Below are 22,849 nucleotides of genomic sequence, written 5' to 3'. Positions count from 1 at the left end.
CATTTCTTCAGATATTTCCCTCATTTTCAAATCAATATAACTTTTGACACGAGCAGCAAATTAGAAAACTATCTTCACAAACAATGGAAGCTGAATGTTACGTTTTAAACACATCTTTGTTTGAGACAATCGGGTCAGTGCTGCCGGATATATAGGCATCAATACCATCTAGTGGCAAAAAAGCGCGGAGACGTTTTATATGTCCCAATACAAGCACTGGACGGTCTGTCTTTTAAATACATACAACCATTACCCAAATCCTGAGAATTTACAAAATTTAGAAATTTTGTAGAAAAAAGCATTCAGTTACTTCCTTCCTGAGAGCTGTCGTAAATGAGGTCTCTTTCTCTACCAGCTATGCTTTTATCTATAACAATTATATCTTTGTCTTTGCCTCCAAAAATATAATAATCAGATCAAAGCAGTTATAAAAAATGGACACAAATGTCAACATGTAAAAGAAGATATCGGCAGTGGCTCTATGCTTTTAAAAGACCGACCGAGAAATGCTTGCATATTTGAATACTAAAAATGGTTTTTAGTGACGACAGATGAAATATTGGAAAAGCTCCCATTGTAATGTAATTATTGCGACTTAATTATCTGTAACTATTTCCTGAGTTGAGGAAATTTCTTTTTAAAAACCTATGTGTTAATATTCTGGTAGACTAATATTTAAGTAGCTTTTATTACTGCCATTTTTGTTTCACACTTTCAAAAAGGACGAAGTTATAAATAATAGGAAACCGATATTTTGTTATTATGAAGCTATCAAAATCATCAGTTTCATGCAGTGTATAATCAATCGTTCCGACATATCGGTACGACACTCCTTGCAATCGATGCGTCCCTTTCTTTTCCAGCAGTTGCTGTCATATCCATCTCCTCTCGGGGACGAGAACTACCCTGCCCACAGCACTATATACTATACTTTTGTCCCCATTTTTCCAGCTCTATAATTAATAACCTTCGCGGAGTATAACTATGGACAGTATCTCTTTGATGTTTTCGCCAAATGGCGACAACATCCGGGCCACCTCGATCAATAGCGACGATAGGTTCTTTGAAGCCATTGGCGCCCGTCACTGGTCGCCAGTTAAAAAGGAAGGGTGATAAATTGTCCATCCTGTATCCGAGGAGGAAAAGGAGTAAGCGGAGTGGAGGGCGGCAACTAGGTCGTAGGGAAGGTGATGATGGATTGGTGGAAGGGAGGGGAGGAAAATCTTTCCTCTCGTCTGTTGTTCAGACAACTCATCCATGAAAAGGTTGGACAGCTGATGTATTCTGAATGTGTCGATGTATATGGGAGGATGAACCACCAAGAAAGGCATCTCTTCATTCTCGGGTTTGCCCATGTCAATCATTTTTTTGTTATTCGGACAGACTTTTGTTGCTGTTTGATACCTGTCGTCAAAGTATGGCAAATCTTCTTTTCTGTTTCTAATATACTCAAGAGACCATTAGCTGTGAATCACTGAACGCTGATAGTTTCGAATTTCAAGATATTTGTTCGAAAGTTACACATTTCTTCCACTGTGCGAATGTATTGCTCTGAAATCTTTCGTAAACAGAGTTCCCCAAAACAACAGTTCGTTTTGCGTTAAAAAGGGAAGCATGTAACCTTAATTTACATGGAAAGGAGGTACGCTTGCAAAACAGACAAAAATATGAGACAAAAATATGAGTATATAAAAAAATTTCTAAAAAGATATAATTTCAGAATGAAAAGAAATTCTTCGGGTTAGAAAATATAAGTTCTAGAGAGATTTAGCGGATCGTTTTAATTATATACCACAAAAAGTCCTTGCGTAGTGAAACCATTCCGGTTGCATATTTAAATTCCGTAACAGAAATACTGTCAAGTTTAAACAGTTTGATTCATATAATTAGGAAAAGGTAAAAAGGTTTTACCTTTTTTTAGTGTAATCGAATAATTTATCTAAAGCATACATTTTGTGAAGTATCGCGTCTTGATTGCGCTTGATTTGAGCTTGAAATCGTGCTCTTGAAATCTTCAAATAAACAATACATTTTTGAGAGACTTGACAATTTGCGAAGTTCTCAACATATAACAGGACTAGAAAAATAACAAAAATCTCAGATGACTTGTTTCTTGCTTGATATTTGAATTCACAAATGTAGCTGGTTTCAAGTTTTATGTACTGAAAATGTTTCTTATAGTACAACATAACTTTATTTATTTGTAAAATATAAAAGATTTTAAGTTTCTCTTACTGTTTTTATATTTTTGAAAACGTTTTATCCGTGTTTTCTTTCTTATTTTTTACTATTAAACTATGCTTATATATCTTTAAAATTCTTGCTCAGTTGCTATCTTTAAAATTCTTGCTTGCTTGAAACGATTCTATTTCTTTGTATTTTAAGCCTAAACTTTTTTTATATTTTAAGTTGCCTATATTGATATGTTATCCAACTTCTCAATTGTATAAGATGAGGGAGCGCATAATAATTTAGCATTATTTATTTGAGGAAATATTTAAAAAAAAAACAGTATACTGCGTTTTTTTCCCTTCCAAAATTTACCGTGTGTGAATTGCACGTGTGCATATATCATTTTATGTCTTTCATCAGGAAGAGAGAGAGCGAACAGTCTTCCCTTTCACTAAGATCGAATGATTAAAATCACCTAGATTCGATTTCTGATAGAACGAGATAATTTTTAAAAATCAGCAATCGTCATATTCTATATACTGTCATTACTCTGTATATTACAGTACTCAGCTTGAAAAGAGATAGGTTATTTTTCTATAACTACTATTATGAATATTAGATTCAGTTTGAAATGTTTAACCTTCTTTATGATGAATATTTAACGTCGAAAATTTTTTATTAAATTTTAAACTGTTATATTTCATATGTATATTAATTACTTAACATTATCCTATCTCTTATTTTTAGTATGAAAGTATTCGGAAGCACTGGCTGTGGATGTATTTCCCTTAAATGATTCTAACCATATACTTCCAGTAGAATATTTTTTTTAATATAAAGTGTAGAATTATTCTATGAAAACAGTTTTAATGCTTTGGGTAGGACGATCTTTTAAAGCTATTGCGTCATCCGGAATACTGTGCGATTTGTTTATGATAAATAAAAATACGAAAGTACAAAAACATAAGTAAATTTTATTGGATCACATAAGCACCATTTTGTTCTCTGACATTTTGCCATTTGTACGGTAGGTGGAAAATTCCTTTTTAAAAAACATTATTATGTTTATACTTAAAGATGTTATCAAGGTGCTCTTCGGTAGTCTCCAAAGAAGAGGGTTTCAAACAGTTTAGAGAATTTTGAAGCGACTTGAAGAGATGAAAACTCGGGGCCACAGTTTTGTGAACATAGGGGTGACAAAAAATATCCTATCCGTTTTCAATATGTTTTTGCCTGGCATTCATTAGGCCAAGCACTGTCATTATAGAGGCCAAGCATTGTCATTATAGAAGACAACAGCTCTCCGATTAACCAATTCTGGACGCTTTGCTTTGATTTCTTCTTTTTAAAAGACTATTTTTCCGAATTTATTGTATGATTTGGTGGCAATACTTCATACTAATATAATTCCTTTGCAGTCACACTATACATTAGGTTTTGGGGGAACAGTTCTCCTCGAATTTTACTAAAGGATGGTTCTTTAGCGTACTTCTATGATCGTTTCCTTGTAACATCATTATATAGCATCCACTTCTCATCTCCGTTAATGAACCGTTTTAAGAAAGGAGCCTCTGTATTTCCTTTCAGCAGTAACTTTAACAGAGCAGAATTTGCATGCCGAAATTCGAGCAAGCATATTTTATTCTATTAATGTATGAGATACCCATACCTCGTAGCGTCTTACATAACCCAATTTCTTTCAAATGATCATATATTGTATTTCTAGGGATATTTAGTCTGTTTCTAAATTGTATAAAGTGGATTCTCAAAGATAGCTTTTTAACAAATCTTTATTTACATAAGATAGTCTTAACAAAAGATAGTCTTAACTTTTTAACAAGTCTTTAGTTACATAAGATAGTGATGTTTGTTTCGAAAAAAAAACGAACATCGCTTTTGAGGCTGAAATTTCTGCACTTAGCTTCTTAAACTACCTTCGAACTGTGCTATCAGAAGCAGCACTTTGTTCATATATAGCACAAATTTTACGAGCAGTCTGACTAGCTGTTTTCCTCTCTCTCTCTTTTTTTTTTTTTTTTTAAATAAAAGCGCATAACATTACGAAATGAACTTTCGTATTCTCCATTCTTAGCACTGCACTAAAGCAAAAGTACGCCGCTACAGTATATTCTAAAACTATACAACGTAAAGATCGTTCTAACATCTGCTTTGAGCGGCATGATTGTCTTTATTCGGTCATGAGATTTTTTTGTCACTTTGTATATATTAGCTTATAATTTAAGATATTTTGCTTTCTTACTTCCTTCAGTAATGTGAATGTCATCTTAATGAATGTAAGTCTATGAAAATAGAGATTAAAATACGTAATTTTACAAATTTAAGTAATAAATGCTGTTTAAATACAGGTCTTCTTGACAGATCCCAAAACCCCGTGCCGCTCAGATGATTAATTCCATATTATTCCTTATCAGTAGTAATAAAATAGCTGGAAAAAAACGCGGAATCCGAAAAACCTCAAATCATTCCGGATGCTTATTAAAATCGATTTTCCGTATAATCTCCGTAGAATAAAATTCCGTCCAAAAAATATTTATTATGGTTTAATGAAATAACAACAAAAAGGTCCCATTCTTCACTAGAAGTTCGCTAAAATATCTGATAACAAATATACGGATTGATTGATTGACATCATGTCACCCCTGTCTTTCATACCTGTGACTTAAATTCAAGACTTTTAGAAAAAAAAATTAAAAACCAGCTGCAAAGCAAAAGCTGTTTAATGGGTCTATGTTGAGTGAAACAGCATTGGGTATTAAATTCATAGCTAACCTTTTGAAATTATTTGTTAAGCATGTCTTCGCAAATTTTGCACATACAGTTATGTAGCTTTTTTTTATCCAGTCAACGTGTTATATAATGAATGAGTTACTAATTGAAATGTTTGTTATACGAAAGCAGTATAAAAATTGCGATTTTATTTTTATAGAACTCTTTCCGCAGTTAAAATTCCTCTCACAAAAGTTTCCTAAATATTAATCTAAAAAAAACTTAAATTTTAGAAATTTTATGACTGAAATCAACTAAAAGTCAATTATACCATTGCTGAGTACGAGCCATGGGTCATCCTGTTCCAAAATGGATCGCTTACACCACGCCGAACAAATCATGACAGTTGCTTATTTTACTGTTCCTCTAATATCCTACATAGTGATCTTCGGTATATGTTTCTATTTTTGCTAGAAGTGAAGAATGATACTCATGTGGAAATTGTGCCCGCGATAACGTTTTCTTCTAAGAACTATCTCAGTTTCATATATAATGTTTTGTTTTCGTTTCTTTTTACTTCTTTTATAATATATGTGATTTCTTTTCAAATAATAATCAGGAATGGTGAATCTACACAAAAATGCTATTAAATCCATAGCCAGATGTTACGACTGATAAACGAGTGCCTTTTTAATCGAGAAGCACATCTACAAAAATCTGGAACATTAAAACTAACGCTTAACATTTTGCTGCTTTACGAGCAGTTTATGACGAGCAATTCTGCTCCGAAGCCTGCAAAGTTTAGTAACTTTTAAAAGTTACAGTTAAGTGCCCCGGAAGGTGTTTCGAATTTTCGGTAAACTTTATTCGGTGGGCGATATTTTGATGGTTTGTTACAGCTGTTGTTCCAATGAGATTTTTAGAAGCTCTCTTTAGGGTGATAAGCTACTGGGTTGATGAATGGGATGTAATTTCCTCCTCTCACCTCTTTCACCCATTTCAGAAGTGAGATGTTACGTGATAGAATGTTGTCTTACGTTCTGGATGAATGCAGTTTCTAGTTGGGTGAATAACTTTTATGGGCTGCAGGCGGAAATCATCATGAATTTGCTAAATCAGTTTGAAGCACTGCAGCCAAATATTTTTAGTTAGCCTTTTATTTCAATGACCCAGTTCTGCACATTTTCTGAGTTCTGTACCCAATTCTATACATTCAAAGCTGTGTGTTGATCTCGCTTTTACTAAGATTGTAAAAGAAAAATGAACTCAAAGCCCTGAGTTGTTAACTTATTCGTGTAAATTTCTCACTATTACGAATTTCTTTCATGTAATTCCTAGTTATTTATTTGTAATATAATATGCAGAGTATTATGCCTTTATTTGTTTATAATTCCTATAACACCTGCTGTTTCAATCTGGATGGAATTTTGCTTTGCTGTTGTTTGTGGTCTGTCGAAAACTATAAAATACTTAATTTTCAGATATTATTAAAATTTAAAAATCGAATTTAGTAAAATGTCCCCGAGTTTTAGTTAATCATGAATAAATCAAATTAAGAAGCATATTTCAAATATAAGCATCACTTTATCAGATAAACTTTATTTATTGAATGCAAGTAAACGACCTACATACTGTTTTGCTATATAACTACGTGCCACCGCAGTAGTAGTACCATTTATTTTCTGGATTGCAGAAGAATAAGAGTCTTTTGACTGCATGCCGATCCATTCTTCAGTAACCTGCTCATTAGATTGAATTTATTTGCAATTGCATTGCTTGTTCATATTGACTCTGAAATGAAGTACCGCATCCACGTTGCTAAATGTCTAAGAACATGTCTTCATACTTTCCATAATGTTGCAGAATCTGTGTTAATTTCAACCAATTTTTTTAAAAATTTGTATGTGTGTTTGCGTGTGTGGTGTATTAAGGCAAAACTAGAAATCTACCTGACGTTCTACTTATCAAATTTAAGACGATTTTAGTTAACATTTCTGCACGTGGAACATTTTTAAGTTCCTTAGCGATTTCTTTGTATTGATTCAGCTGCAGTCTTTTTGTCTGCATCGGTTGAGATTCTCTGGCGACGAACATGATTTCCAACTCTACCCAAAGTTCTTTAAAAACCCTCGCGTCAGTCATGCAATATAGACTGAGGGAGACACTTACCTTCAAGCTGATTTTTTTAATTTTTAATACACCTGAGACGAAATTACACCTTCGTTGAGCCAAAATTCTAATGATGTTTCGCTGCGCTTCACTGTAGCAAACCTCCTGCTTCGACATGTTGATTACAACTGATAGAGGGAATAGAAAGAATAACTAGTGCTACTGTTTACAAGCTCATACGTGCATGTGTTTATCCGAGTAAGTCATCATTACACTGAACTCTTTGCAAAAAAAGAGCATGAAAATCTGTATTTATATTTAAACGTCCCTTGTAATAATCAGTCTCGTGAATATCAGGACTTGAATTGACTAGAATTTTACGTATGTGTGGGTAGGCAGTGAATTAGATTAAAAAAATAGGCCGTCAATCATCTTAAATTTCATCACTATTCCAAATTCAGAAACTGTACATACGAAAGTATATTCTGCTTCTGGAAAGACGAGCAGAAATCTAAAAACGTTAAAACAAAGTTTTTTTTTAAGCAGATTTCGTTGTAAAATCAGTTTTAGAGCTGTATGGCAACATTAAGAAGTCCCCCCCCCCAAAAAAAATAAAGGTATATCCCACTGTACAAAATTAAAATCACTTTAGCCATTAGAAAACTACATTTGTCATCTCTTATTTGCTTTTATCGAAAGAACGTGAATAAATTTCTCCTAAAAATGGCTCCCCATAACTGTATCTTTTGTTCTATCGTTCAATCAAAATTACGTTTCTTAAACCTGCAAAAATATAGCAGGACCATGAATTGAAACAAAGTGCCAGTTCATTCAATGTGTCGATCATTTTTGTTATATTCGATTTACCTTTTTGTCTACGAACTGCGAAAAGTAGTGAGAGCAGGAGTTCAAGTAAAATGAATGTGCTGATTTCTTGCCAGTCATATTTGTTGCGTTTAATTCTCCATTGTGCCAACCATATTTGCACTCGTTTAGCCATTCTGCTAATCAAATTTGCATTTGATTGGCCATTTCACAAATCGTCGTTCGTCATTTTGCCAGCAACATTTGTTGTATTCGCCTCCATTTTCTCAACCATGTATGTATTTCATTCTTCGACTAACCCGACGAGAATTCGATCATTATTATTGTAAAAATATGTAAATTGTGTTGGTCAAAATGTATAAGTTCAAGGTGAATGTTTCAGATTTTATTCCAATGTAAATTATAAAAAAATCAGGGCAACAAGCGAAAAAAAATGATAAGTCGAGAGACGAATAATACCGAAGCAGAATGACGGACTAAAAGAATTCTTGTTGCCGGCTATTTGATACAAGCAAATGAAGGAGGATGAAAGCAAATACAAATAATAAAATACTCTAGCTAATGACTCACCGTTTCGTTCTAAATCATTGCTGAAATCTCAGCTACACCAAAAAAATCGTCTTTGCATTGCGGTAAATAACGTTGCACCATTTCAAATAATATTTAGTTGGAATGCGTGTGCTTATTTCGCTGAAATTCGAACCTCCATGCAAATTAGATTAAAAAACAAGGTATAATTTTCCTGCCCCCCCCCCCTCTGCGTGTGAAAGAGAAAAAGAAACGAAGAAATCACAACGCCTGAAAAGCAATTGCATGTGATTTTTCGACCCGGTTCGCGTTTTTAATCTCAAATGCAGTACAGCGCGCACCTTCACGCGAATATTATTTTTATGCATGTGCGTACCTCTCTCCCGCCTCCCTCGGCTTTCATTCCGCATTTGCTCGTTCATGAATTGCGTGTTACTGCATACGAAAGAGAAATGATTTCAGTGAATGAACATGACGGATCGCCGGAATGATTGCCTCGTACTTCTCAATGCAAAGTGTAATTTACTCTAGTTTGTTTCAGTGGAAAGCGGTATTTTTAACTTGTGTTGAAAACTGTGTTACACTTGCTGTTCCTTAGCGTGTTGCTGCGATGTTTCAAATAATAGTACACGTGATTAAAATCAAGATTTCAAATTTTCTATATTTAATCACTATGTGAGATTTTTAGATAACATAAAGTTCGAGTGTTGGAAAGTGAAAACGTGATAGGCATTCAAAATTTCTGTCACTAATTTTATTTAGTGCAATGTAAACATAACTAAAGTTAATATGTTATTTATGACTCACTTCAGTCTTTACCGCACAATGAGATATTTTGGTTAAGTTATGCCTTTAGCATGACTTTTCCGTTTCTATCATACAGTGAAGAGCGACCAGTCACATGGAACTAAATCATCGCTTAGTTAATGTATACAAAAAATTGGTTTTATTTACTTAAATGAAATGAAATGATTTTTTATATAATTTCAGAACTTTTATTAATCGAATCTTATTAAAGGTCACCTATAGAGAAAATAATTTATAAATGTTTTAAATTTAACTTTTCAAAAAGTATAATTCTTCTTTTTTTTTATTCTTCTTTTCTAATTGTCTATATTCTACCACAAAACAGTTTTTTATGTTTTAAGGAGTATACTTCATAACTGTGGATCGATTTATTAATTAATGAATTACATTGTCAGAGGAAAATAGATAAAAAGCATATATATGGGTAAAAATTTAGAAAAGAAATTTCATTTCTTACATTTTAATTTTCTTCTTAACAATATATCACAATTTCCATCTCACATTCTATTAAGTTCATACTAAATATACAGTAAATGTTTCAAAATATTTGTTAAATATTTTTAATGGCGGGCACTAGCCACTTTTAGGCTCTTAAGTTTGAATTTCAAGAATTTTAACGAAGTGATGGATTAAAAAATCTCAAACTTCGAAAACATAAATTACTGATTTTTTACGTTTAATGAATCTTATCTAATTTTCGAAGTATAATTTTCGAATGAATCTTTTGAATCTTAACAGATTTATTCGAAAATATTTAAATTCCTTTCTTGACCAGAAATGTTTCTAGTTTTGTTTTATAAAATATTTTTAAATGCGTTAATCATTTATAATAGATATAATAAGGTATTTATAATCGATTTTAATAGTAACAGTTCACGGTGTCATAATGGGTTATTTCGCCAAATATGAAATTTTTCTTTCATAGTCTGAACGCTTCGCATGTTTAATAAATTGAACGTTCACAGTTGTATAATCTTCAACATCCCCAACTCAGTGCATTGAATTTAGATTTAAATTTTGCGTTCGTAAAGATTTATGTTATACAGTAATTGCATATGTTAAGACATACAAGGATTTTGTAAAATCAATCTTATTTGATCCTGCATTAATGCAACGGTTTTCTAATTATTGTTCAACAACAACTATTTCCCTGAACATTTGCTGCGTTTAACCACCGATCTGATGTAAACATAGCGTTTATTGTATGAGGGAAATGTTCATAGTAAGATCGAATTGGAAATCTAAATTGCTTTGAAAAATCTGAAGTTAGTCGTCTTTGAGTAGAATAACTGTCTTATGTTGTATGATGCGCTGTGGATTGTAGTAAGAATGGAGAGATGGACGACTACTGAGTGATAAAAATGTCGAGCGCAGCAAGCTTTCCAAGATTATGGTAATTTCAATGACATCCGTATTTTGTTTGCTGCTTTGCCAGTCATCTGGAAATGTTTATATTGCAGTATTGCTCTAAGATACATAAAACGAGGTTTTGGGCATTCATTAATTACAAAAACAAAGAAGTTAGATCGCTATACTGCTCAGCTCTATGATTCTTTACGGGCAGTATCTAACAACATTCATTTATGTAAGCCATGTCACTTAAAATATCATTTTCAGGTTATGCTGTTAGGCTTATAAACAGTTTGGTAGGTGCATGATAGAGATGTTCTTTTCTAAAACAAAACGAAATTTTATGCTTGAGCATTATTTCGTGGAACTTATAACGTTGTTTGATTGCGATGCCATCTTTCTCGCACTCTTTATTAGTGACTACAACATTTTATTCCTAACTTCGTCCAATTTATCCGAACTCAGAAAGAACGGGGTCACTTTCATTTCGTATGGTGAAGGCTTTAAATTTTTCAACTTGCAATACCAAGGGGCAAAATCATTGCTTTCTTACGTTTACGAATGTTTGTGAAGGTTTCTTGAATATCTTCAACGGTATTCCTGTTAGAATGCGTTGCAAAAAAATGTTTGATCATAAAATTTGTTCTGCTTGGGAAAACCTCATGCCTATCTTGCACAAAACAAAGTTTTTATAGCTAACACTATAAGCTGCAACAGGAATTTCAAGTGAAATATTACTTGTAACAGCATAAAAGTGTCACCCATTCAACAAATTTGCTCTTCATTTCCGTTTCGGAATTTCTATGCATGTTTCATGTACGTGACTTTTGGATCACTAACTTTTAAAAATGGCATATAAAAACTGGAACAATGTAAAACATCTTTATTTTCGAATGTATGGGTATTCTTGGTCGGAATCAGAAAGGAACTTAGCAGATAGTTCTTATATGCTTTGCCTAATTAAATCATGTAGTTCGCTTTTTGCTAAGTGAGTTTTTGTGTAAAGAGTGCACTATTTTTTCCAAAATTGATTTTTAATGGCTGTGTGGTGTAGTGTTAATGCTTCAATGGTGGGGTGTAGAACTTCAATCAAAACTCTAATGATGGTACACCGCATGAAAATTTTATTGAACGCCGTTCCCCCCCCCCAAAAAATGGCTGCATACAATCAACAAGAGAAAAGCCTATCTTTTTTTCAAACAAATTCCAATATCTCTACACTTTACGTGCGAGAGCAATATGTGGCTCTCGAGCCTGCGTTTGAAACAATGCCAACATATTAATATTATTTTTAAAACAATTAATTCAACTTAACAACTATTGAAAACGTATTCGGAAGTTAAATAATAATATTATTCACTTTATGCTCTCGAGACATTCTTGTCCATATTAATCTTCAGTTTCTTCTTCCTTTAGGTGACCTTATCACAGCTGTTATAATATTTGTTTGATTTTATTCTCTAAAAGAGATAATTAGTATATAAACCAACCTTGTTTTACAATAACTGCATAAATTATTGAAGCCTCGCCTGTAATCTAATCCAACGAATCTAAATCAAAAGATATAACAAGCACAATTAGTAATATGCATGAAGATTGTGTTTGATGTTTTCGTTTCCTTTTACAAAATAAAGAATCGCGAAAAATTTTAGGTATCATATTTCGACGGAAATATCCATTTTGACCATTCTCGAACCCATTTGGACGAATTTTGTTTGACGTCTGTATACGTACGCACAGAATAAAGGACTCTTTTTTTCCAAAACGAATTCTCAAATGGATATAAAATAGATTCACAATGAATTTTTTCGTGACGTCTGTATGTACGTATATGTCTCGCATAACTAAAAATGATTAACCGTAAAACGTTGAAATTTTATATATGGGATTGCTATAACATTTATCTGTGCACCTCCCTTTTTTATTGCATTCGGCAGTACCAAAATGTATATATACACATACATCCTTTTTACCTGGCCTAAAGTTCTTGCCCGGCTTTTATTTTCGCAGTCGCTGGTCGTCGTCATGTACTTCCGATTACAGAAGTGTTTTAAATGACAAAAATAAATAAGTTTTGATAATGCCAAATTTAAAAAAAATTAATTTTGGACAATAACGAAATTTAACTTTTAATGGGATCTCCCGTTTCCTATACTTATATTTGGGAAAGTTTATTATACTCGTTATGTAAAAATAAATTTACAAGAAGTTTGAATCTGTACGCCAGAAATTGACCCGCATAATTAATTTCAAAATTTGCAGTCTCTTTGATGCCATTTTCAGCTTGCTTTGGTAGATAGGTTAATTAAGTTAGAATAATTTGAGGAAATAATTTTAATGGAGTACAGCAAAAAAAGTGCGTAATTTTATAGGTCGTATAAAGAAGTCATATGGCGTCCTAAGCAGATATTTCTATAAACGAAGCTTTTAAAATTCTCTCAACGAAATGGCGCACTAGGTGAAGAGAGTATATCTCTTTTTTTCTTTTTTTTTTTTAAGAAAACTGTTTAATTGGTAGAAAGAATACCAGTGTAAAAGTTAATTTCGATTACTACAACAAACAGCGTGCTAGCAATGGCTGATAAAAATATTGTGTTTACACGACTTTTTCCTTATTAATTAATTCCATTTTTAGGCCCTAATAGAAAAGACGCGTCTGGTATGCAACGCGGGCACCATGTCGGTAGGGCTGCTGCATTGCCAGCCAAAGTTAATTTTGTATACTGAGTGATAATATAATATGTGCTTTTCTAAGGCCCTGTTTTAGACATAAACTATTTTCGTTATATCTTCTGTTATTTTTAATATCTACGTATTCTATCTTTTGTGCTAACAATTTAGTGCTCTCTTAAATTTCTATTATAATTCTTTCTTGGAACATTGTAGAAGTTTTTGAAAACAATGATTTTCAAAATTTTGAAACTGTTCTACTAACAATACAAACATCTATTTAAATTTTTTAATGAAAGAAGTTGCTTGCGTTATGTGACGTCACGCATTAAATGAAATTTCTAGAACCTTAAGAGAATTAAGTTTAAAGGCATGAAAATTACCTCTACAGAAGTCTCCTTGAGATCAAGAAGTCTATGCTGCTTAACGTTAAAGTTCTAAGAAACTTTTATGTCTCCTAGAAACTTGGTTTTGTGCAAAAACTCTTTCTTTTAATGATAATTAAACCTCAGGTAAGCGTAAAAGAACACAAAGCGGTGTTTTCCACTTCCATACTCCTCGGAGAGAATAAAATGAGCATTAAAGCATTATTTGGTGCAAAACGGAATTCAGTAGCCCCGTAAAGCACCTTTCGGTCGTTTATTCATCTGTACTTTAATTTTATGAGGTCTTTCTGTTGTTAAAATTACCATTAATCGCAGCAGCAGCCATCTTAAAATGCTGCTAGCATCCTGCATACGTCGCTGATTCCTTTGTTGCCAAAGCATAAAGGAAAAGTTTGACCTCGTTAATGCTGCACCTTTTACACCATTTTGTTTTTGGTAAAAAAAAAAAAAAGCAAGAAATAAAAGAAACTGCCGAAGTAATTATAGCGTGTAGAAACTTTCTAGGTAACTTAAATCATTTTTTCGCGTGTGAACACTCTTTTTGTTACAGTTTTTTCGTACTTGCGGAGCATAATTTCTAAAGTTTAAATATTCCTTACGTTTTCCACTGTTTTTATTAAAATAATGTTTCGTTATTTAAGGAAGACATTTGTTTCATCTGTTAATTACGTAGACAGCTTATTCGTTTCTTTTAGAAGACATTTGTTTAAATTTTCAGTACTTTATGTGTTATTTTATGTAATTTGTGTATTGCAGTATAATTTATATTTATACCATATTGTATGCGCAGTGTCGTATAAGAAATAAACTAATGAATTAACTTGGTTTTATATCAATATAAAATAAGTATTTATTATATACTTCAAATGATTCGTAATTTTTGATATGTGTTAACATTTTTAATAGTGGGAATTTAAATTTTGTATGTACATGTTATACCGAATCAAATGCAGCTTTTACAGTTACAGTGAGAAAAACCTATCACTGAATTTTTAACGACAGGTTTCTTCATTAATATGCAGGTTCCTGCTGCGTTATGAATTACTTTGTTTTGTATTATAGAATTTTATTTCGTTTTGAGCAAAAAGCTAAAAGGAAGGACGGAACGCGCCATGTAAATCGAGGCATTTAATTTGTCGAACAAGAATTGATCCGAGAACAATACCTGTTTGTCGTAGGCTTAGCTGCCAGTTACACAACGGTAATTATTTGTAATTAAACCTATTAATCTGGCAAGGCCAATCCGCTAGCGTCACTTCTACCTTGATCACTGTCGACGATTTACGATCGGTTAAGTAATGGTGTCGTGCATCTGGCAGCGGCAACCGGATGTCGACAACAGACGAGCCGCCATCTTGGTTGATGATCATCTTAAAGCGTGAAGTCTTCGATCGTGCTCCATATTATCGTCTGATTGCAGCTGAAAATCGTTTGCGAGCGTCGTAGCTAATGTCCTGGGTAATGGCATCGCTTTCGTTTGTAGGAATGATGATACAATTAATTTTGTTGCGTCTTTAAATTGGACGTTCCAAACTGCGCTCGGCTGCCAATTATACGCCATTATCGGAGGCCCGGAATCGAACAATGGCAGCCCTGCCTTAATGTCGTCTACCACCCTCAGCGCCACTACCCCTCACTGCGAAACTGCACAAGGCGTAATTGCGTTGATTGAGAATTTCTGTGTATCAAGCTTGTTCACACTATTTCTAAAATGGCTTCCATCGCAATTACCGCATTTTAAAAGGAAAATTGTTTTCTCTCTCTACAGTTATTATAACCTTACTTTACTTGCCAAGATGTCTGGCAGAAGTATTCAAGCACCTTTTTTTAACCCTAAAGTTAGATTTAATAACCCAGCTAATTTTATTAAGCGGCAAATGAAAAAAAAAAAAAATAGGACTTAATGGTAAGATGCTATAATATGCGGAAGTACTTCTAGTTAATAGCGTTTAAATTCAGTGGATGCAGTGCATATGGGAAACAGGAGACTGAAAAGTTTCTTTACTTATGAAAGTTTTTTTTTTTTTTTTTTTTTTTTTTTTAAGTTTAAAAAATAATTACAAGTCATTTATTTTTCTGCTAGTTCTAACACATTTTTGAGTTCATTTCCTATAAAACTTTTAAGGCTGTTTGTTCGTAAGTATCCATTAAGTTTGGGCTATCATTTCCTGGTAACCTTCAAATTATTTCAAAATATACATTTTTTTTTTCATTTAAGTTAGCTCCTATAAAACTTTTAAAACATTCTTAAAAAGAAAACTAAGAGAGGAAGTATATGACTTTGATGAGCGTCTTAGCGCACATAATTGAAAAACACTTTGCATAATAAATTCCCATTTATGGAGTTAAATATTTATGAAATGATTTACTTTGAAATGAAAGTGTTTTTGATTTGGAATAAAATTTAAAAAGTGATTTTAGCAAACGTATTGAACTATGTTATGTGACATTACCAACAGAAATCGTTTTACTTAGAGAAGGTAAAATAATATGTAAATTTCTCAAGTATAAATTTGTTTGCGCTTTTATCTTTTTTCGGGTGGCCATAGATTCCTGTAGTTATAGCAGACACTGCAAAAAAATAATTACAAGTTCTTATAATAATAGAAACCTTCTAGAACTTGTTATTTATTTATTGCGTTACATTTAACTTTTCGTTTAACAATACAAGTCGGTAATCTCCACAATAGTTTTTTATTTCATGTGTGTGTATGGTCAATTAAGTTCTTACATAGCTGTTGTTGCCTTTTTGAATACTCTGTCTATGATTATTATTGTTGTTAAACATTCTTTCCGAAGCAGTATCGCAGTTAATTCTCTTTTTATGTAAATGTAATTAAGTACATCGGTCTTTAGTGGGATGAAAATGCAAAATTTCAGAATGTCATTCTCTTCAAAGTGCAGAAAAAAGGCTGAAGATAAATATTTTTGGTCTCTGAATGTTGGTTTCTTGGCACATACACACTTGTTGCGGCAAAACAGTTTTGCAGGTTCCTAAAGAATTTAGACATTATGAAAGGTTACCCATGGAAATTAAGCAATTAGTATGAGGGAAGGGGGTTAATATAAGAGTGTCGAATGGGTGTTATATTGAACAATAATCTTAAGTAAATTAATTCAAGTCGTCAGTGCCTTTCTCTATCAATGGGCAGGTATTAAATCAAGATGAGAATTTTAGGCGCCTAAGTGTTGGTTTCTTGTCAAATATAGTTTTATTGAGGCAAAATAGTTTTGCAGTCTTACGAAGTAGCAGTAAATTTCCAGGTAATAAAACTGGCTAAATGTCATAAAATCGCTTCGCGTGATAATTTAGTAAAGAATATGGCGTAATAGGAAGCAGTTATCTAATTTACATTGCGCTGGGTTATAACTGTGAATAAGTAATTTCAATTCTATACCTGTCAGCAAAATTAAGTTACTTTGTTCTGAAATGTTCTACTTTTCCGAAGATATTTTACATATTAGAAGCTTTAACATTAAATAAACTGATTAATACAAATCTGAAAGGATTCAGATTTTCACATCGCATCAAGGATTTGTTAAGATATTTTATGCTCTCGCTGAGCCCGTAGTTCACCTATTTGTTCTTGGTAAACTACGAGCTAATCTAACTTTTTCTTTTTTCCCCCTTTTTTTTAAGCCCAAAAGGACAGTACACCCAAAGGACTATTAGTTTCAAAACGGCATTTTGCGTTGTTTCACGTTCTGCGTTGGTTCACTTTTCAAACTGTTGCCACCAAATATTATCGCTATGTCTTATATTTAAAGAAACTAAAAATGAAGAATCTGGATGAGTGCATGAATGTTTCTCGCACTGTGAAAAAACGGTACCTAGAGCCATCCAATTTTGAATAACGTAGTCTTCCAACCCGAACACGGGCATTTGGAAGTCCGAATTTTGAATTTCGAATTTGTTTTATTATCTATTTCATACTTTGTAAAACTTTAACGAATTTTTTGTTTAACAAACTCAACTATTTCAAAGCGAGCAGGGGCAACACTGTACGGGAAAAAACACTTTTATCTCCAGCGCACGAGACTGTGTATCAAAAATTCTCAAGATATGTTGTTTTTTCCGTTTTTAAATATTTTGTAATGTTGCGGTTGAATTGAATTTTATGTGGTTTAAATGCGAAGAACATAATATTTAATAAATGAGCGTAATATAAAATCTGAAAGCCTTCAGATTTTTTTTAACTTTATTATTAAACATCATTTCCTTGTACTCACGTTGCATACAATTCAACTGGAAGATCACAAGGGTTTTAACAGTAGCATATATTTAGATCTAGCTGGAGTGTCCGGCGTTACGTGACATTAGGCAGAGTGCAGAGGCTTCATTTGGAGAATAGGGATAGTGTCTTCGAAATCTTGGGTAGATTAAGATTTTCTTGTTATTTTGGTTCAAAGTGAATTGTTTAAAATTTTATCAAGTGTAGAGTTAACGTGGCACCATATAACGGTTTTAGCGAGAACTGGCACTTGTTTTGTTATCGGTTGTTAATGCGGCATCGTACAGCGAATATAGTAAGAACTGGCAATTGTTTTGTTATCGATTATTTCTTTTTTTTTTTTCGAAAATAGGATTTTTGAAAATCGCTATTTACTTTGGTTGACTTTAAACAGTGAAACCGTTTTCGAAATATTCGCAGAACACTGATAGAGAACCCCTTAAATTCTGATTTAAAGGCTCTATATTATTATTGCAAGTTCATAGTTTCTAAACAGGGAATTAACATAGCGCTGTTTAACGTTTTTAATACGAACTGTTAGCGGGAACGCAACAACGGTGACGTGAGCCTAAATTGTGTGACTTGATTTCAAAATTGAAACTATGTAGAAATATTAACACATATTTTTTTAATTATAAACTCCTTTCTTAGCATGTATGATTTCCGTTGACTGAGGGAACGCAACAGCACCGCCGTGAACCTAAGATGGGTGTCGGGAACGCAACGTTCCTATATAAAACCCCTGAGTATGGATCTCGTGGGGAGTTTTTTGGAAGTCTTATGTAAACAGTAACCTTTCTTTTGTTTTGAAATCAAATGTGCAAAATTTCATTAAGATAAAAATAAAAGTGTAGATTTATGTGAATCACACATATACTTACACAAACAAAGGGCGTCTTTCTTTATGTACAAAGCCTTATCTCAAATATATAATTAAATACATAATACATTTTAAATAATAAAATGAATCTGCGTTTATTGCTTTAAAATCGCTTAGTTTATTAACTAGTAACAGAATAAATTAGACAGAAAAATTTAATAATTTTTACGCTTTCCTGAACAACAAAACGCTACCGCGTGAAAGATAAAAGTATTTTAATTCGAGTAGAGTCAATACATTTCTTTTAAATCGCTTAGTTCATTTATTAAATTCGAAAAACAGATATATTGGTATTGGCAATACACTTCTTTTATTTCGCCGAGTTTTCTGATTACATTTGAAATATCAATAATTTACTCTTTGCAGAGTAGCAATGCAAAGCTTTAGCGATGACAGATGGCATACCTTTTTACCTCGTTATGTTAGAGATTTCCGATAGAATTAAGTGTTGCTGTACATGTTTTTGTATAATTTTCAGTCTTTTATCAGCTCATCATATCGATGTTTACCGGTGTTCAGTTTTCTTATTAATATGAATTAGACAACTCTTTTTATATATATTATTAAACATCTTTTTCTTCGCACTTACGCCACATAAAATTCAATAGCAAAATCACAAAATGTTTAAAAACTGTATATCTTTAGAATTTCCCGTAGAAGTGCTGCCACATATTTTTTATATTCCCTATACAAATAATACATAACATTTGGTGGCAACATCTTTTTATTTGAAACGTGATTCGGAACTAAAAATGAATTACGAAGAAGATCGAGACTAATAGCATCTATGGTTGTAATAAATTGATTTTAGTTTAATATAATAATGATACTTCATATAAAAGGCAGTTTTAGTGTAAAATATTCTTTTAAATAAATTAACTAATGGTGACATTTAGTTCTCGTTAAGTATTGGAAGTAAGATGAGACACTTTCTGAATTTCATTTTTTTTTTTCAGTCGATTTTTCGGTTAAAAAAAAACATAAAAAAGAAATAAGTAATCAAAATAAAGCAGACAATTCACCTAAGTACGGAAACATTGCGCATATAACTTTTTTAATATTCTTAAAACTCAAAACTAAAATACAGTGATGCCAAAGCATGAAAATAACTTTTAAGGAAAAATTACATTCACACAAGCATTGAGTTACTCATGACACAAAAGTTTGCATCACTTAGTTTCGAGTCAGCTTATCTTTATGCAGTTTTTCATATCAGCACATAGACTTTCTGTCTCTTTTTATTAATTTATTTAATATGCAGTTTAAATTAATTATTGAAATAGCTGTTATTTTGTTTAATTCTCGGCTAAGATTCAAAATTTATGTCGCTTAATGTCAGATTTATGTATTTTATTTATGCTTAGTTTTTTCAAAGCAGTTTCTGTTTGTTTTATTCGTTAATTAACTTACTGGTTTTATATTTTATAAAACTTTAACGAATTTTTGATTAACAAATTCAACGATTTAAAAGCGAGCATTTGGCAACACTCTACGGGGGGGAAAAAAACCCTTTTTATCTCGAGCGCGCGGAACTGCGTATCGCAAATTCTAAAGATAGGCTCATTTTAAAATTATTTTGAGACACTGCTGTTGAACTGAATTTTATGGCTTAAGTGCAAAGATCATGATATTTAATAAATAAAGATAACACACAAAACGTTAAAAAAAGTCACTTTGGACGTAATTTAAAATCTGTAAGCTTTCAGATTTTTTTATATGTTTGTCGTAATTTTTGTTAAATTTATATGATTATTCAATGTTGCAATCTCTATTTTTTGCTCTTCCTTAATATTTCATTTTTTTGTTCTGTAATATTAGGTTTTGGGTTCGTAACATTTGAAAATGAAGACGTCGTTGACAAGGTCTGTGAAATCCATTTTCACGAAATCAATAATAAAATGGTAAGTTTGTATTTACATTCTTATCCCTTATTATGAATGATGTATTTGATATTTTTTTAAAAACTGTGTACACTTCGCTTTTTTCAAAAGAAAGCAAAAAAGAATGGCACTAGAATTTTATATTTATCAAACTTAATGCTTCCCTAAAAAGAAATTTGTTAAAAGTTAATCGTAATTTTTTTCCGTAAGTCTATTTCATTAATTCAGAAAATCCATTATTTTTCTAGCCCAAAAAGGCTATCATTCTCCAAATATGATTTTGAGTTGTTTCAGATAAATGCATTTTTTTTTTTTTTTTTTTTTTTTTTTTTTTCATTCCAGTCTTTTCCCATTTGGGAAAACGCATCCTTTCGTATTTGATCTGTCTGTTATTAATTAAAAAATTAAACTAATTTAAAAGCAGTAGTTGCAGTTCTTAAGAATTTTATGTTTTTATATGTTAATCTGATAGGCATTCAATTCATGATATATCTAATAAAAAACCTTTAAATATTTTAATAGAATATTACGTATTTTTTCACTTTTTTAATATACAGAAGATATGTAATGTTCTCATGTTAGTCTAAATGTATATTCATCTAATATTCTATAAAATGTTCCGCTATTTCACATGGGCCATCTGTATCGGTAATCTCTACTGAAAAATCATATTAAATTTTATAAGAGCCCTTGTGGGCAATCTTTGAAATAAACCATTTTCACATTTATTTTTTATAGTTTTTTCCTTCTGCTAAGATTATTTGGTGCTTCTTTGATAGACGGATTGCACGGAATTTCAGCGATTTACTTTGGCGCAATTGTTGGCACGGTTTTTTTACAATCGTCAGCCATCTTGAAAAACGCCGTTTTGACGTATTTTACGCATAGTAAAGTATTCGAAACTTTAAAAAAATAAATATCGTTAAAAATAATGGATTCATTTTTTGTCGAAAACGTCGTTTTTTAAGATGGCAGGCAAATGTAAATAAACACATTTACTACGAGTATAAAATATTAAAGTAAGGTTAAATTATTACTTTCATGTAGCAAAGAAATAGAATACAAGCACCGCTATAAAAACAGCAACAAACAATTTATAAATAAATCTTGATTAGGAAAGGGACATATTAGGAAAGCCAGGCCGGCCAAAATAAGGTCTCGAAGGACAGTTTTTTTGATTCCGGTACCAATAATTCTTGGTACTTACCAATAACAACATTCATCTTTGAAAGGGACATAACCGTTCGCCATGAAATCTAAGGAATTCAAAGAGATGAATAATAAAATTTTAAAATGGCGCGGTAATTCACAAATATTCAGTAACCAATCAGGGAGCTGATCACAGCTCATTAATGCACACATATTCTGTAACCAATCAGGGAGCTGATTACATCACGCATAGAATTAAAATTATTTAAATAATCATACATAATAAAATCCTTTTTTAAAAAAATGCAAAATTAAATTGCATTTTAATATTTAACAGCCATAAATAATGTTTAAAAAATTAGACTAAATTTATAGATATTAAAAACAACTACTTTTAAAGTAAGGTTACGTCTACATCATCCATAACATAAAATTATATAAAATATCATAAACAATAAAACTTTTATTTCAAATAAAAATGCAAAATTAAATTGATTTTTAATATTTAGAAGCCATAAACAATATCTAAAACACGGAATTTATGCTTAATAAACGCATTATTTTTTAAATAAAATGACGCCAAAAAAATCTCCAAAATCCGTGCAACCAAAGTAGCACTGATTATTTTCATTCAATTTCTTTCTCAATCAGACGAGTTCGAATATTATCTACGTATCAATCCGTTGAAAATATTTAATATGTATTCTTTAATAAATCAAGCGTCAGTATTTTTGAAACATTGTTTTTGCTAAACTATGTACAACAATTTCAAAACATTAGCTATCATTTTTCATTGGTACGCTGCTAAAGAGTGTCCTGGTTAAGAATGAAACAACTGCATTGGTTACGTATTAAGCCAATTAAAAAGAAGTATTCAGGTGTTTGAATTTCTATGGCAACAATAGTTAATGCCCTTCAAATTAATAATTCAGTTTCAATAAATTGTTAGAAATGTTTATGAAATAGCATTTTACTTAATAGAAGTTTTCAAGAACAAAAAACATGGTGTGATTGTTATGCGTAAAAAAGTTAATTTTCTCTGTATAAGCATCGCAAAAATAATCAAAGTCAATACTTTATCTAGTTTAAAATGTATAAAGAGCATGGACATACTGATATCAATTAAAATTTTGG

At 31.9% G+C, this 22,849-nt stretch overlaps 1 protein-coding gene across 9 annotated transcripts in view; it reads left to right on the top strand.

The window, feature by feature from the left end:
- Window positions 1–22,849, top strand: part of LOC118199468 (RNA-binding protein Musashi homolog Rbp6-like) — a 1,078,296-nt gene that overhangs the window by 981,109 nt on the left and 74,338 nt on the right. For all 9 annotated transcript variants that reach the window (XM_085822043.1, XM_085822045.1, XM_085822040.1 and 6 more), the window contains exon 8: window positions 20,505–20,587. In XM_085822043.1, the coding sequence (XP_085678169.1) occupies window positions 20,505–20,587 (83 nt within the window). The remainder of the gene's footprint in view (window positions 1–20,504; window positions 20,588–22,849) is intronic.

This window comes from Stegodyphus dumicola, chromosome 8 (assembly GCF_044657685.1).
Source record: "Stegodyphus dumicola isolate Sdum_Otavi_A_Nest chromosome 8, ASM4465768v1".
Lineage (NCBI taxonomy): Eukaryota > Metazoa > Arthropoda > Arachnida > Araneae > Eresidae > Stegodyphus > Stegodyphus dumicola.
This window is presented reverse-complemented; position numbering and strand designations above follow the sequence as displayed.